The following is a 15570-nucleotide window of genomic DNA, read 5'->3' on the forward strand; positions in this document are numbered from 1 at the left end:
ACAAGTCCAGTTCATATTACATGCAAAGTATGGATACAAACCTGCACCTTGACTAAAGGCTAAGCTCAGGCCTACATGTACACATGTACTTTGGTTCACACTTGTCTTAGAGGCTTCACGAGGTGGACTCAAGATGTTTAAATCTTCTGCCAATTTGCTTTGTGGATAGACACTGTACATGTACTATACATGTACCGGTATGTGCAGTAGATGTACATGTACATGTATGCAAGAACAATTTGGTTGTTAAAATCCTTGAAACAAGGGCGAGATGGGGGATGGTGACTTGAATCGAAAATATATGAAAATATAACTTTACAGCCAGCAAAGCATGAGTGCTTTGAGTAACAAAGTAGTAAAACACAATTGACTAAAAACCCTCTTTGAATCCTGAGGTTTTCAAAAAGATCTGAAAATACAATGTATGATGAGGAGTAACGTGCCTGTTTGCAGAGGACCAGTTTTTCCCAACAGGCAACATTCCAGACCATATGCACCTGAGCTGAATACAGGCTCCTTAGCAGCAAGTATCACATATAATATGGTCGTTGACCTTTTATAAGCACTGGTCACCCGTGGTTTTTGCTTACACCTGTCACTCAGATTATGCCACCTAGCAATATTCACGACACAGGCAGGTGCTACAGATATGACAGGTGGCCTCCTCAGCAAACCATCTTGGCAAAGATTGCCTGTGGGGTCTTGGTAAAGACACCAAGCATAATGAAACAGTGTAGGATATCCTGCAGCAGCCCCTCTCCCACAAAGCACTGCATGAATTTTTATAGCCTAAGCCCTCTTAACAACTTGCTCCCCCCCCACTAATTGGTATGCATAGACTTTGGCTGCTCTCATTTCCCGGGTAAGAGTGATTACCTTTCTTGGCCGGCCGTGTCCCACAACTGCAGGTGCACGCGCTGCCCTCTGCTCATGTTGTCTGCGACACCTTTGGGCCTGTGCATCTGTGTGGTAAGACACATATAATAAACACATCGGTGTTATCACATCCATCATTCTGACAAGGGTGCCAAGTACCGGTACAGCAGTGGAACTGAGTTAATACTTCAACCCTTAGAGTCCGGTTCATTTATTTTACAATGTACTTTCTCACAGCCAAAGTGGGAACACTTTGCCTCCTGCAACAGGAACAGTTGACACTTGGTACGGAAAGAAGGGCAGCAATGCCACCATAGACTGACCCATTTACATGTACATACAGTTCACGTACATGTACATGACGAAAATCCATCCCCCTCCCGGTCCCGTTGCCCATAGATTCAATGGTAGAATGCCAATTTTCATCTGCATGTACTGTATATGTATGTACATGTATTCTACATACGTGTACAGCATGTCAGATTGTAGAATTCAGTATGTGACTCACTCGACTCTCCGCAATTATTTTCACATTACAACAGATTAAGCCATTATTATTCAGCAAAGATGAAGCACACCACTACAAGAACCAAGCAAGATTTAGAATCAGATTAGATTTGTCAATTTAGAATCCACATGCAGGGAAAAAAGATGTCTATTTTCACTGATGTAACAAGGGACGCCGTCACAAACTGTGCCCGTACTTCGAGGAATGACCCATGTACGAAAAATGTACAGGTACCGATACAAGTACGTGTACATGTAGATTGAGGAGTGCTACAGGCTACGCACAGTACATGTACATGTAGCTGCAGGTGAACTCTTCAGATTTGGGAGCATTTTGGGCCATGGAACCTCTCCTCAGTCGCTGTACAGGTATATCCAAAATAGTGCAGTGCACCCCCTTGAACCATAAAATTAGGATGCACTGCGCTACAGTGTACAAAGTCTACCTGTGGCACTAGTGGGGGATAGAATCATGTACTGGTAGAGATTTAAGGAAGGGTGGGGAAGGCAGACACAAAGTAAAGGTATTCTGCTGTTGGAGTATCGTTACAGTAATGCGAGTATTATACTGGGTACATGTCATTTATTGGTACATGTACACAGTAGTGGTACATGTACATGTACATAATACTGAGAGCACATACCGCATGAACAATATGTACAATGTACATGTACATAAATGAATTACAGTACTTTTGGTCAAGTTGTTTGTTAACCCTAACCCCCCAATGGTTGCTGGCCCTAACCTCCATTCACTGTTGGCTGTTGGACTTTGTTTTTCTGAGGTATGCCAAACCCAATGCAAAAGCCAGCTGTTATGGGCCTACCAGACCTATCCCCACAGAATTAAATACTTTACTACTGTTTAATTCTGTGTGGTTGGGGAAGGTTAGGGTTAAGGGCTGTATGTCCAAAAGCAGAAACTACAAGTGTGTGTTCGTGCATCTGCACCAGTATGACACCAAGGTACATGTACGTGTAGCAGGAAAACGGGTTTACCTTCTCCCTCCCCTCTCATTTACACAGAAGGATCGGCTGTGGCAGTTTATCTACAATGTACAATGGACTAGAGAGCTGTGATGAACCACGGGAGGCAGCCGAAAGGGGGCTACTATGCCTTCAAAACACGAAGTAAGATCATGTTGTTTACCCGATACCTCACTGAGCCACTTAGGTCCCAGAGGGGCCCCTTGGGCCCATCAGCCCCACTCCCCCTCGCGTCGTGTCCATGCAAAAAAAAATCGCACAGTAGGAAACTCACCACGCGCTTTTCCCTGAAGTCGATTCCCACGGTGGAGATGAACTTGGAGTTGAAGGTGCCGTCTGTGTACTGGTAGAGAAAGCTAGTCTTGCCCACCCCGGAGTCGCCCAGCGCCAGGAACTTGATGAGGTAATCGTACTCGCTGCCCATCGTGTTGGACGATGGGGACACCGTTGTGGAGTCACCCATGGATGGGAAGGGAGAAGGGAGGGGGTGTGTGGTTGCTACAGCTGAGAGATCTGTGGTGGATTTATAGAGAAAAAAATAAAGAGCATTTAATGCACGTATGTAGGGCTCAATAACCTTGGACTGTAATGGATAGTCACTGTTTTGGGGCACCAGTTGGTAAATTCATGGTTGTTGCAATGTGCTTGTACAGGTAAATTAAATTTGTACCTGACAATGCACTGCACAGTATCAAATACTGCAGGATGAAATGCAATTCCTTACAGTACTGGTACATGCACTCTGCTAGGCACCTACACTACATACACACTAAAATATACCGTAGCAACACATAGATGTACCTGTACATGTACATGTATGTACCAATAAAGGCGTGACAGGTGCACAATGTACACAATGCACGTATAGTACACATGTACATGTACTTACTACCTGGTGCCACACATGAGTGTTCCTGGCCTGTTCTGCTCGGGTTCAAACACGAAAACAAGAAATTTCCTCAATTCAAAACAAAATACCTTGCTGTTCTTACGGTTCACGTACCCCGGTACAGTATATTTGACCCTAACCTACCGGTAGGAAACCAAACTATCCTAAAGAAAATGCACAGGTACAGTACATAGTACATGTACCAGGGGGTACATGTAGATGGTTACATAAAGGTATACATTTACCCAGAGTTTGCAAGGATTGGACTTGTGATCTGAGCAATGAATTCGGGCAGCAGCTAGTCCATACAATGGTGCCTATGTTCAGGAGCAGGTACTTGCTTCGGGAAGTTGATCATCCGAGACTGGAAAACAAGACTGATTCAATCTGTCCACTGGCCATGTCACACACTCAATGTGTACTAGATTCTACTGTATGTGAATTCTACGCACAACGTATGAAGTATCACATGTCAAATCTGGCTTGGCTCCTCTTCTCAACAAAACAGACCGAGCACGGTAAAATTGAAAGATACACAAGACTATGAGAGGCCCCCCCCTCCCATGAGCCATTGAAATTGTGAAACCGATACCCAGGGATCTGGTTCTAATTTGCATACTGTGTACAGCTCCATGCCCACAGATAGCAAAGATAAGGATGGAGCATATGGGATGCATCTTGCAAGACGTGAGCACTTGAGACTTGGACTTGACAGTCCTGAGATGGATGTTCAGATAATATTAACTCTAGGATTCACATTTACAATGTACGGTGTGGTCATTTTATATCAGGGTCAGGTCATACCGGTACATGTACAATGTTGAATATGACTTACCAGGTACATGTAGTTGTCACACCATTAACCGTACACACTCATGTACATGTACCGTACATGTACATGTACACCTACAGTCAGTGCTATACCGGTACCTCATGCACATGTATCACATGACCACTTATCGTCTAATGCAATCATGCATGGTCTTGCATGAACAATGAATACAATTTTGCCACAACAAACATAAGCCCTGCCCGCAGGGGCTAATTTCACAGAGCTGCTTAAGCGTGAAAAACAAAGGTTACCAGCTCAAACTCTATGTCATTGTCATGATAACCAAAACACAACTACCAAAACACAGCTACAATCCCCCCAAAATACACATCACATGGAGTTTTGGTTGGTTACCTCATTTATCAAGCAGGGTTTTCTCATGCTGAAGCAAATTTTGTGCTTAAGCAGCTATATGAAATTGGCCCAAAAGAAGTTAAGAACTTGCAATTTTTTTTCCAAGCAGTGAATGGGGTCCAGTTCTTTCATTTTTTCTTTGTCTAGATGGTGTCCTCATTGGAATAAGAAAATTTGAAAATGTTCAAAACATCGACTGCACATTTTCAGCAGTAAAATATCTCATATGATAAAAGTACATGTATGCACAAAATAAAAAGTGGTCCTTAACTCTTTTTTTAAAGTAGTGATTTTATCACATTGATTGAACATTATGTATGCATCATGCGCATGTAACGCCATCTTGCATACATACAGCAGCTCCACTTTGCTTGTTGCAACCTTGGTGTTTCCATTATACTGCTTGATGAGACAGATAACCATGCAATTATCATTATCATCAGGCAATTTTGAACATCAATTATTTCAACTGAGCAGCATAACCAATTAACAGAGCTTGTGTGCTGTATGGTGCATTGTACATACATGTATGAAATGTACACATGTGTATGTACACATGTACGTACAATGTATGTACATGTAAATCCGAGCAGTAGAGTACTGGTACATGTACATGTATATTGCACAACTTTTAGTCACGAGGAAAAGTGTTGTGATGTACAGGTGTACATGTACATGTAGTTACATGTACGTACATGATGTTCACAAACATGCTTACACATGTGCATAAATATTTTTTTCTGCCATAAGCAAGCAGACAGAGGAAGATGGCATTTTGCTGGTTTGGCAGTGGACAAAAGTGCAGGCACATTAACAAATTATAAAATCAATCAAGGTTCCAATGACAGTGAAAATTCCATCCCATTTCTGGTTTTGGCTAAACAATGTACTTTGTCTATGTACATGTACATTATTGGCTCATCCGACCAACATGCATATTGAAAGGCTAAGATCCAAGAAACACTGCTTTCATCCTGCACACTGACATTAATTAAGTTCCTACAGCAACTGATTTGCAGTGCAGAGCTTCAAGAATGTTGAGTTTCTGCTTAATCCGAAATACTAACCGATAAATGGCCTCTCACGTCATCTCCACAACAACTGATAGCTAACTAAAACCATTCCCAGTACCTGCAAATTTAATGTAAGACACTCACATGATGATTACACGATGCCATCCGTATGACCTAAGATTGTCCCTCCGTGCTGTCCAAAAGCTAGACGATTTGCTTTTATACAGGAAATCAATGACAAATAAGCCAGAATAACCGTCAGGTCGATGGAGTGAAGCACCTGGAATTGTTCTTTTATCCCAAGTGTAGAGGAAACACACGCACCTCACTCATTCGGTGTCTATTTAACATAGTAGACAGTATACATAACAGATGGTAAGATTCTATAATGTAACACTACTTGTACATGCGTGTGCCAGTAAACTTGTTTGCTGGATACATGAAGGCAGGCGTAATATGTATCAACTCTATGCATCACTACCCTCAGTCTGGTCACATGATTAGAAATTGAGGGTAGTGGTTTGAAAGATACTGGTAGAGTATGCGTATGCATGAACGTGGGTCAAACTCTGACATCGGCAGCCAGAATTTACAGATGTACATATCATCTTGGATATTATTACCTTTTTATGAATCAATAATCTTTTTTGTCAAGGAGATCGGTGAAGTTTGAAAAAGAAAGGAGACTGAGAGCCAGGAAAGGGCCATACTCCACAAACGTGTCGTTCAGGTGTCTTCAATATACACATGTAAATGCACTGTGCATGTATACATGGATCGATTCATTTGCATGGGCATAACGTTGCATTGTAAAGTGGCAACTTCATGCTGAAGCAAACATGTACAATTTGTACATGTACATGCACAACGGACGCACATGCTCCAATATACATGTATTTTTCTGACAGGCTTTGCTTTAACCACTTCCTGCCAGGTGGAATTTGCATATGTGGGACGAGTTCCCGGGCGATTTTCAAGATTTTCCATTTTTAAAATTCTTCAAAAATTCATAACTTCAGTTACTAGATGTTTACACCCACACGAATGCCTGTCTGGTGGCTACTCTAATCTGACAGACAACTTCCACTGACGCCCCAGCATTGCAGCCAGGCCTGCCACCCAGTAAAGAGAGCCCAGATGGTGTGGTTTTGCGTTATTTTCTTTGTTCCCAAAATCAGCCCAGTGCGGTGCTGAACGGCCCTGGTGTCTTTTCAAATGCAGTTAGATTAGCGTGCAGTGGTACTGTATTGCTCATTGCTGGAGTGCTCGAGCACTTTTGTCCCCGCTGATAATCCACAGGCACTGAATGCCGCAAACAGTGGTATACTGTTTCAAAACAATGATGGATTACCTCCGCTAATGTCAGTTGAGAAATGATGGCAATTCCAAGCAGTTCGGTCTTTTGTTTTGAGTACTGTCTTTTGTTACAAGGCTCTCCTTTGTCTGATTTCAGGCACCCCGGCTATGCATACAAACCCAAGGTACAGGGTACTGGGAACCCCGAAGGCAAGTGGTTAACTTGACGCCGGATGACGTGTTAACAAACACAAACTTTACTTATTTGTTCCACGGAGGATGTGTACACTTGTTTACAATTTTTTTTTCCTGCAATTAACGTACATGTACATGTTAAGTTCATTAACGTATCGTGCTCGGTTGGGTCAAAGTGCGGAAGATGATCCAAACGTGGACTCTGCTACTAAGTGGCCCCATCCCCAAACAAACAAAAAACACAATGCCTTTCTTGAGTAATTAGAATTGAATTGGGGAGCCCCCATCATACACAAAAGAGCTATGGGGATTAAAAACATCCTTCGCACCATGGTTTGGTTGAGCCAATTTGCTACATGTAGGTAGCGAAACCACACTAACAAGAGATAACGTTACAATTACATGTACATGCAGAAACTCCTTTTGCATCAAAACAAACACATGTCACATGGCCACGGGTGACACCTCTACATGCTATGGACCTTTTGTACTGGTATGTCAACCAGTTGACGTGTGGACAAGTGCCACAATTTTCATCAGGGTTGTCGGAAAAAAAATGGGCAAAAGAATGAAAATACTAGTACTGATGCCTTAACTCAAGAGTTGTGCCTCCCTACACATTTTATGGGCGTCGTAAATAAAGTGAAAAAGTGGAAGAGTTTGTGGGGACAAAACCCACCCCCAGCAGCTTTTTTGTGTAAGAAAATCCGGCCTTAACTGGCAAATGTACTATTTACTGACACTTCTTGTGCCAATGGGATGCTACAGAATTGTGTCTGTCAAAACACTGGCACTTTCTATACATGTTCTAACAGGTACCAGTTTGTATCCGCGTACATGTTTGTACAATGTATCTGCCTGATGTGTGATGTATGTAAAATTACTAACAGGCTAGCAAAGCAAACAAAATTGGAACACTTACGCACTTAAACTGTACACCTGTTTATCTATGAACTGCACACCAACCTAATAACTAGTCAAATCAAACAGAATTTGTACAGTACTTGTAAATTATGCTTGTACTACCTCGTACATAATGCATACATACCGGAACCTGTACTCTACACGTACATGTACATGTATGTACCTTTATTCAAGACCATCTTTGACATTGAAGACTATTTGCCTGATGTTCATTGTTATGCAGACGATACACCGTTGTATTTATCATTGATGACAATTCCTGACAAATTGCTCTAGCTGCAATGGAAAGTTGTATTCAGGACATCAGAAATTGGATGCTGCATGATAGGCTGTTGATCAATGACGCTAAGCGTGAATGGAGGAAGGCAACGGTTGCAGAAACTCAACATTTCCAACGTCATGGTGGGTGATTCTGCAATCCCTCCATCCATGTGTGTCAGGACTTTGAGATCATGGTTTGATGGACACCCACGTCACTGAGGCTTGTGCAGCATTTTTCCACCTTCACAATATTAAGCGCATCAGTAAATTCCCCCTCATGATTCTCTTTCAGTGTTAATTCATGCATCTGTGAGCAGCTGTTTATAGACTATTGTACCTTTTGCCAACAGCACAATGAGATTACAGCGAGTCCAAAATGCTGCAGCTAGAGTTCTTCCGAATACACCCAAGTTTCAACACATGTATAAATGTAACACCAACATTGCGTCACCTCACTGGTTACCTTTTTTGTAGAACATTAACTTTAAAATAATTTTGTTAACATACAAAGCCATACATGGTGTTGCTCCCTGATATTGACAGGATCTTGTCATTACGAAGGAGTCTACATGTACATGTATGTACTGTAGATATCATTTCAGGTCAGCAAACAACACAACCCTTTCTTAAAAAATCCTAGTGGTAAAATGTTACCCACACTTGGTGACAGAGCATTTGCAGTGACTGCTCCTACTACACATGTACATGTAAACTATGGAATGCCTTGGCATGGTACACACAGAGCGAACAGTCTTGCTGTTTTCAAATGTAAAGTTACAACTTGTCTTTTTAAAGAAACCAAAAAATAGAAATATTTTTATAAATTTTACTAAAAAGCCTTTAAATTGCATCTTTGGGTTTCAATTAACCTTATTTTAAATTTTTGTTTTGCAATTTTAACCCATTTTGGATGATTTTGGGTTTTATGCTAATGCTATTTGCATATTCATGAGCGGAACTATGATGTCATCGCACTGAACCTCAATGTTGCACTGATTTGTGCACAGAAAATTTCTAGATTTTCTTAACCATTGCTATGGCAGATTTCAATTTCTTTGGCAATTTATTGTTGTGTAAGTATATGGCAATAATCCAGCCAAAATCCTTTTCACAGAAATGTTCCCAGATAACAAATTTGGGGTTCACAATTTGACCCGGTACCAGTAGTTACCTCTCTTATAGTGTAGGTAGGGTTTGAGGCATCTGTCCCCAGGAAAGATCGAGTAGACATCACCGATGCCAGAAGGGACAGGTCTAAGTAAATTTAGTCTCCCTGTTGGCGAGACAGACGTACAACGTATCCCCGTACTTCAGTTTGGGTACTAGCGCCGTGACACTCATTCATTACTAATCCATTTATTTCCTTAATGTGTGTACACGGCACTGTTGATCATTTTTATGGAAATGGCACACAATAAATTTTCGATTATTATTATTAAGAGATAATAAAGTTTACATGTATCTCTATCTAATACAGTGAGTAATGTTATGCAGGCCAGCAATTTTGCAGAGTCCTCCAAAGTAATCCATATAAAACAGAACGTAGAGCTCTCAGAAACACTGACCCACGACATCAGTTAATCTTGAGAGTACATGTAAAAGGCATTGATGTACGCCTTTAACCTGCACCACACATGTACTGTACCAGTACACCATAATAGAAACTATCATGAGCATACCGGTAGGTTTATTGTAAGTGATGTCATCTTGTTGGCTCTTTCATACAATACATTTGGCCTTATGACCAGGGCATTAGAGAGCGGATTAAAACCAGAGTGTGGTGAATACCGTGTGTAATTTTTTTAAATGAGAAATGAGTACCAAGCTGAAAAACATCGATATTTGATCTTGTACGACCTTTTGTGACTTTTAAGTTGCTGTGATCTGTATTCTACTATAGACTGATCAAAATGACTTTCATCTGGAAATCAATCACACCCAGAAGACAAACCAAACAGAAATTCCTTCATGGAAAAAGCCACTGTGAACCAAGTTTGAAGTTTAATCTGCTTTGACTAGAAGCATACATGCAGGCAGTGGCGTACCAATATCAATATCATTGATGAGGGAGGGCCAAGACCAGAATGTAGGGTATGTAGTCTCTCCCCTCCCCCCACTGCACCACAAGAGACTTGAATACATGTACTGCTACAGCCATATCAGAGCCATATGTAGTTCCACATGTACATATATGTTATATCTTCATTAAAAAAAAAATTATTAAAAGCTGGTCGGAGGGGACTCAATGCTCGGGGTAACGCGCTATGGACAGTTGACACCTATCCATTTTTGGTGACCCCCCACCTTGGTACCCAACAGCTTAGTGGACACCTTCTGGAATCATTTCCATTTTAAGATGCAGAGATTTTCAGGCTGAGCTTGTATTCAGTTGAAAAGAAATTTGTCAGCGGCATGAACAACATGCACAAGGAGACACGTCATTGGGCAGTTAAAATTTCTCATCAGCCCTGTCATGTTGTTGATGTGCCTAATGAACTCTGCAAATGTATATTACAAATGTAATCTGATTCAGATGAAATTGCATGCCATGGCTTAATGAACACTGAAATACATGTAGTAACCATTTGCATTACATGTACAATGTCTTTTGCACTGAACATCTGCATACACAGTACCGGTACATACCTTTTCTTAAAATGGGCATATTAAACAAACAACTTTAAATATCCTGAACATTATGAACAACCTACATGTACATGTACATGTACTGTAAGCACATACCAGTGCCGGCATGTGTACTGTACATGTACATGTACCTTACATGTATAGATACAACAGATTAACAAACAAAAGAAAAGCAAAACAAAATCCCAAAAATTGCATGCAGTGGTACCTGTACATGTACCGTAACGTAATCAGGAGTTGAAAACTACATTTACTGTATGCACTCCCAAGTGTCTTGGAGAAATACCGCACAAACACTGCATCACTGTCACTGAGAGTCATAAAAACTAATAAAATATATATCTCCCATACCAAAGCTATCTTTACATCCCCTGAGTCGTTTTACAAACTCTACGAGAGATCATCACGCTGGCCTGAGCACGTACCCTCCTGCCACTCTAAAATGCACTTTCAATTTGAAATGCAAACGCGGAGGCAATCAAAACTGCTGACATTTGGCGATGTCCACTTACAGAGACAGAGGGCATGAATAGAGGCGCAAGATTTAGTAGCTACTGGTAATTTGTGGTGAGGGAATACCGGTACACTACACTTGCTTTCCTTCATGCACAAATTATTCCTTCTGACGGCCAACGGCCCACCTGACTTCAACTTTTCAGTTTTGGGGAGCAAAATCACATTTTCTTGCTTCAGTTCAAGCACCGGATAAAAATTCCCTTAGTTTAACGTTACATGTACCGGTACATCTCAAATAAATGTAACACTGTTCTTTGGCTTTCAATCAACATTGTTAACTAAAATCTTAAGAAAAATGACCACTGACCTACATGTACATGTACAGTATATATGAGTAAAATGCATCAGATTTGTGTAAAAATAGGGCCTAGAAGATACATGCGAAGCATTTTTGTTTGCATCTTGATGCGCACATTCATGCAAAACTGCTTTCCTTACAGAACTCGGGTTAAATAATGCAAAAGCAGTATCAACAATGAACACTCATGCATGCAGCAAGATCACTGTAGCTCCAAGAACAGGCAGCAGAAAAGAATATTTATAGGAATGAGTTTCACACATATGGTACGTATTCAGCAAGTTATGGTCATGGCGAGAGATGAATTATTCACACCCTGTGTGATTCAGGTCGGGTAAGTCATCATCAGGTCTCAGTGTTCAACTTATTTGCAACTTAATGGGTCCCGGTACATGCACATACATGTATGTACCGTACAATGTACAGTAGATGACATTACTGTATACAAACATGTACATGTACCTAGGTAAACATGGCACATGTATACGTGTCCGTGTACTAGAAACGCAAAAGTAACATTAGAAGGAAATAAGGAATGCCTTTTTTGCACAATGCAAAAAGCCAAAGAGACAGAAAAAAGGAAAAACTGACAGATTTTGTAAAAAAAAAACCAGAAATCCACTTAAAACAATTGTCTCAATGTCTATACTTCACAAATTTATACATCTGCCATACTTGTATGAGTATACATTGTATCCAGACTAATTTTGAGAACAGAATCACGTACCCAGAAGCTAGCATAGTGGCGCAGGCTGATGATACCTGTGTGTCACATGCCTCTTCCACCAACTGGATGCTGTGACTCACCAAATGCAAGCATGTGTCCCATTTAAGAATATATGCATGTGATGATCGTGTGTGCGGACCCACCACAATTATATCATCTCCTTGGATTTATCTACACATGTACTACCGCAACCAGTACGTACAGTATTTAGTATGTTTTTGCAAGTTGAAACACGAAACCTGTCTTCAATCCGATACGACTTACATGTACCTGCATGGATGTACATGCACATGTACAAGAACAAAAAGATGTCTGAAAATCACTGTCAATTATTCACTTCTACTTTATCTGATCCAAACACCGTAAACTCTAACCTACTGGTACATGTACGGTAAGTTTCCCTTACCTACGTGTATATAACATGCACCCTCATGGTTTCATGCCCTTAAACATGTTAAACATGTCAAAAGCCACTTTCTGTCATGGCAGAGATTGGCTGCATGGGAGGGCTTCACAAATACAATGAGAAAATTTTTGTTATAAGGGAACATAGAACTTGCCATGTAAATAGCCAAAATTCTCCAATGACTGCCACCACAACAAAAGGTTGACTAAGGACACAAGAGAAGAAGGCTTTGAACTGTGCTGTACATGAACATACATGTTCAGAATTTGTGTTTTCAAACTTGTCGACTGTGATTATTCAACTCATCTTTCCCGATGAGGGTACAAATTAAAGGGGCACTTGTGACAATCAAATCCAGTCCATCTAATGAGCTCCAAGGTTTTTAATTTTTCCCCAACACATCCTCTTGAAAATACTTTAAAACAAACTTCTCAAACCTCAAAACACTGAAAGGCCTCTAGTAATCCTTGCTGTTAAACAAACATGAGAAAGATGTATCCAAACAAGATGTACAGACCAAGTCAAACATACAAATGTACTGCTAAAACGTTCTCTGCCTCAAAATATTCCGAGGACCTCTCACACTGTTATTGCCATGGTAAGCACAGGTAGGCAATTTACGTACCGGTAAGTACGTCACTGCACTCTTTTATTTCACTGCGAATCTACTCTGGCTGTTACCTGTATCTGTACATGAACAGTTAACTGAGATTGTTTAAGTTAAGAAGAGTCAGTATGAGAACAGTAACTGAGATTGTTTAAGTTAAAGAGAGCTAGTATGAGAACAGTAACTGAGATTGTTTAAGTTAAAGAGAGCCAGTACGTAAACATGCAGTAACTGAGATTGTTTAAGTTAAGGACAGCCAGTATGAGAACAGTAACTGAGATTGTTTAAGTTAAAGAGAGCCAGTACGTGAACATGCAGTAACTGAGATTGTTTAAGTTAAAGAGAGCTAGTACGTGAACATGCAGTAACTGAGATTGTTTAAGTTAAAGAGAGCTAGTACGTGAACATGCAGTAACTGAGATTGTTTAAGTTAAAGAGAGCTAGTACGTGAACATGCAGTAACTGAGTTGTTTAAGTTAAGGACAGCCAGTATGAGAACAGTACCTGAGACTGTTAAAGTTAAAGAGAGCCAGTACGTGAACATGCAGCAACTGAGATTGTTTAAGTTAAAGAGAGCCAGTACGTAAACATGCAGCAACTGAGTTGTTTAAGTTAAGGACAGCCAGTATGAGAACAGTACCTGAGACTGTTAAAGTTAAAGAGAGCCAGTACGTGAACATGCAGTAACTGAGTTGTTTAAGTTAATAAGGAGAGCCAGTATGAGAACAGTAACTGAGATTGTTTAAGTTAAAGAGAGCCAGTACGTGAACATGCCGTAACAGAGATTGTTTAAGTTAAGGAGAGCCAGTGATCAAGTAGAAGTGATACACAAGTTTTCCATTTTGCTCAAAATGAAGAAAGGTACGGTACCATGGTTTACATCACTAACTATACAGTGTGAATGTATTGCCCATGCCCCTTTTATGTTGTAACATGTTCATACATGCACACGTAACGATACATACATGTACCATATGTTCACATTGCAAGTGCATGTATAGGTGTGCATGTACGTATCGAGACGCAATCATGTACATCAAGTACCAGTAATTATGTACTTGTACGCTATTGTTCTAATTAAACATCGCATTTGACAGATATTCATATCCCAACTACATGTACATGTACACCATTCTTGTCTACACATGCAGTACATGTACATGTATTTAGAACCAGAAGTGCTGTCAAAGTAGCGTACATGTACATGTACATACAACTTGATATCAGCTTCATTCTGAAGTCAGAATAGCCAATCTTCATTCCTTTCATTTTGTTTTCTTTCAGTGGGAATCGGCCTGGAGCTCACACTACATGTACTTCATTAAAGCTGAGTGAAGATCGAGCCGGAACATCCCTGCAACATCCTGAACACGAAGACAAAAACGCAAGCCTCAGAGATATCGTCATTTCCAAGACGGATGCCCCTAGCTTTCCCTGGCTGTATTTACTTCCTCCACAAGTTTTAATAAAGCTGAATATGGAATGGTGGATGGGAGGGCGAGGGCAATGTTTAAGTGGGTATGTTGGGGCATCAAGAGCTCCACGGTTGAAGCATTAATGGTTAATTTCTGACAGACATGAAAGTGTTCTGAACCTTGCCAGAAAGGTCCAAGTTATTGTGATTCAGTTGGGGAGGGGGGTGTGGAAGCTGAAGTGTTATGATCAAGTAAGTGTGGCTGCTTTCAAGATTCAAGTTGGAGAAATGTGAAACATTGCCGCACTTACATGTACATACGGTATACATGTTTGTGTGATTTAGCAGTTCCTGCTTACTAAATGGGTTACCAGTGTCAAAATCATTTAAACTACGAATGGTGAAAAAATCAAAGCATAATACATGTAATACATTGTATTTTTGTTTTTTTGTATGATTTACTTCATTGGATATTGTCTGAACTACGTACCAGGTATAATGCTTTGTCTAAAGACTAAAACATAAAATAAGACACATTCCACAGCAAGCAGCCACTAGAAGCAATACTGGGTGGCTGGTTGGGCACTCCTTCCAAACTATATGAATCTAGACACGTGTACAAATCCCCTAAATATGCACCAGAGGCTGTCCCACGTTGCTGGACCATCTCTGATTGAAACTCAGAGCCGACAGTGAATCCAATCGTGTTTTAGAGAGACTCACTTTCATACAGGTACATGTAGGTATGGGTAATTCTTCCTTTGGTGAAACCTACACAACATGTCTGCCACTGTTAGATGATTGCAAATACAGACAAGAAGA

General features: G+C 40.6%; 1 protein-coding gene across 3 annotated transcripts in view; it reads right to left on the reverse strand.

The window, feature by feature from the left end:
- Window positions 1-15570, reverse strand: part of rab27a (RAB27A, member RAS oncogene family) — a 43749-nt gene that overhangs the window by 13905 nt on the left and 14274 nt on the right. Inside the window, exons 1-3 of one of the 3 annotated variants that reach the window (XM_022249911.2) lie at window positions 5603-5882; window positions 2645-2883; window positions 877-962 (exon numbers count right to left, since the gene is read on the reverse strand). In XM_022249911.2, the coding sequence (XP_022105603.1) occupies window positions 877-962; window positions 2645-2833 (275 nt within the window). In that variant the 5' untranslated portion in view covers window positions 2834-2883; window positions 5603-5882. Of the gene's footprint in view, window positions 1-876; window positions 963-2644; window positions 2884-3504; window positions 3668-5602; window positions 5883-15570 lie in introns of those variants that run through there. The other 2 variants (XM_022249913.2, XM_022249910.2) reach the window with 2 other exon arrangements.

The sequence above is a fragment of the Acanthaster planci genome, linkage group LG08, assembly GCF_054643075.1.
Source record: "Acanthaster planci isolate LZ-2023a linkage group LG08, COTS_SCS, whole genome shotgun sequence".
Lineage (NCBI taxonomy): Eukaryota > Metazoa > Echinodermata > Asteroidea > Valvatida > Acanthasteridae > Acanthaster > Acanthaster planci.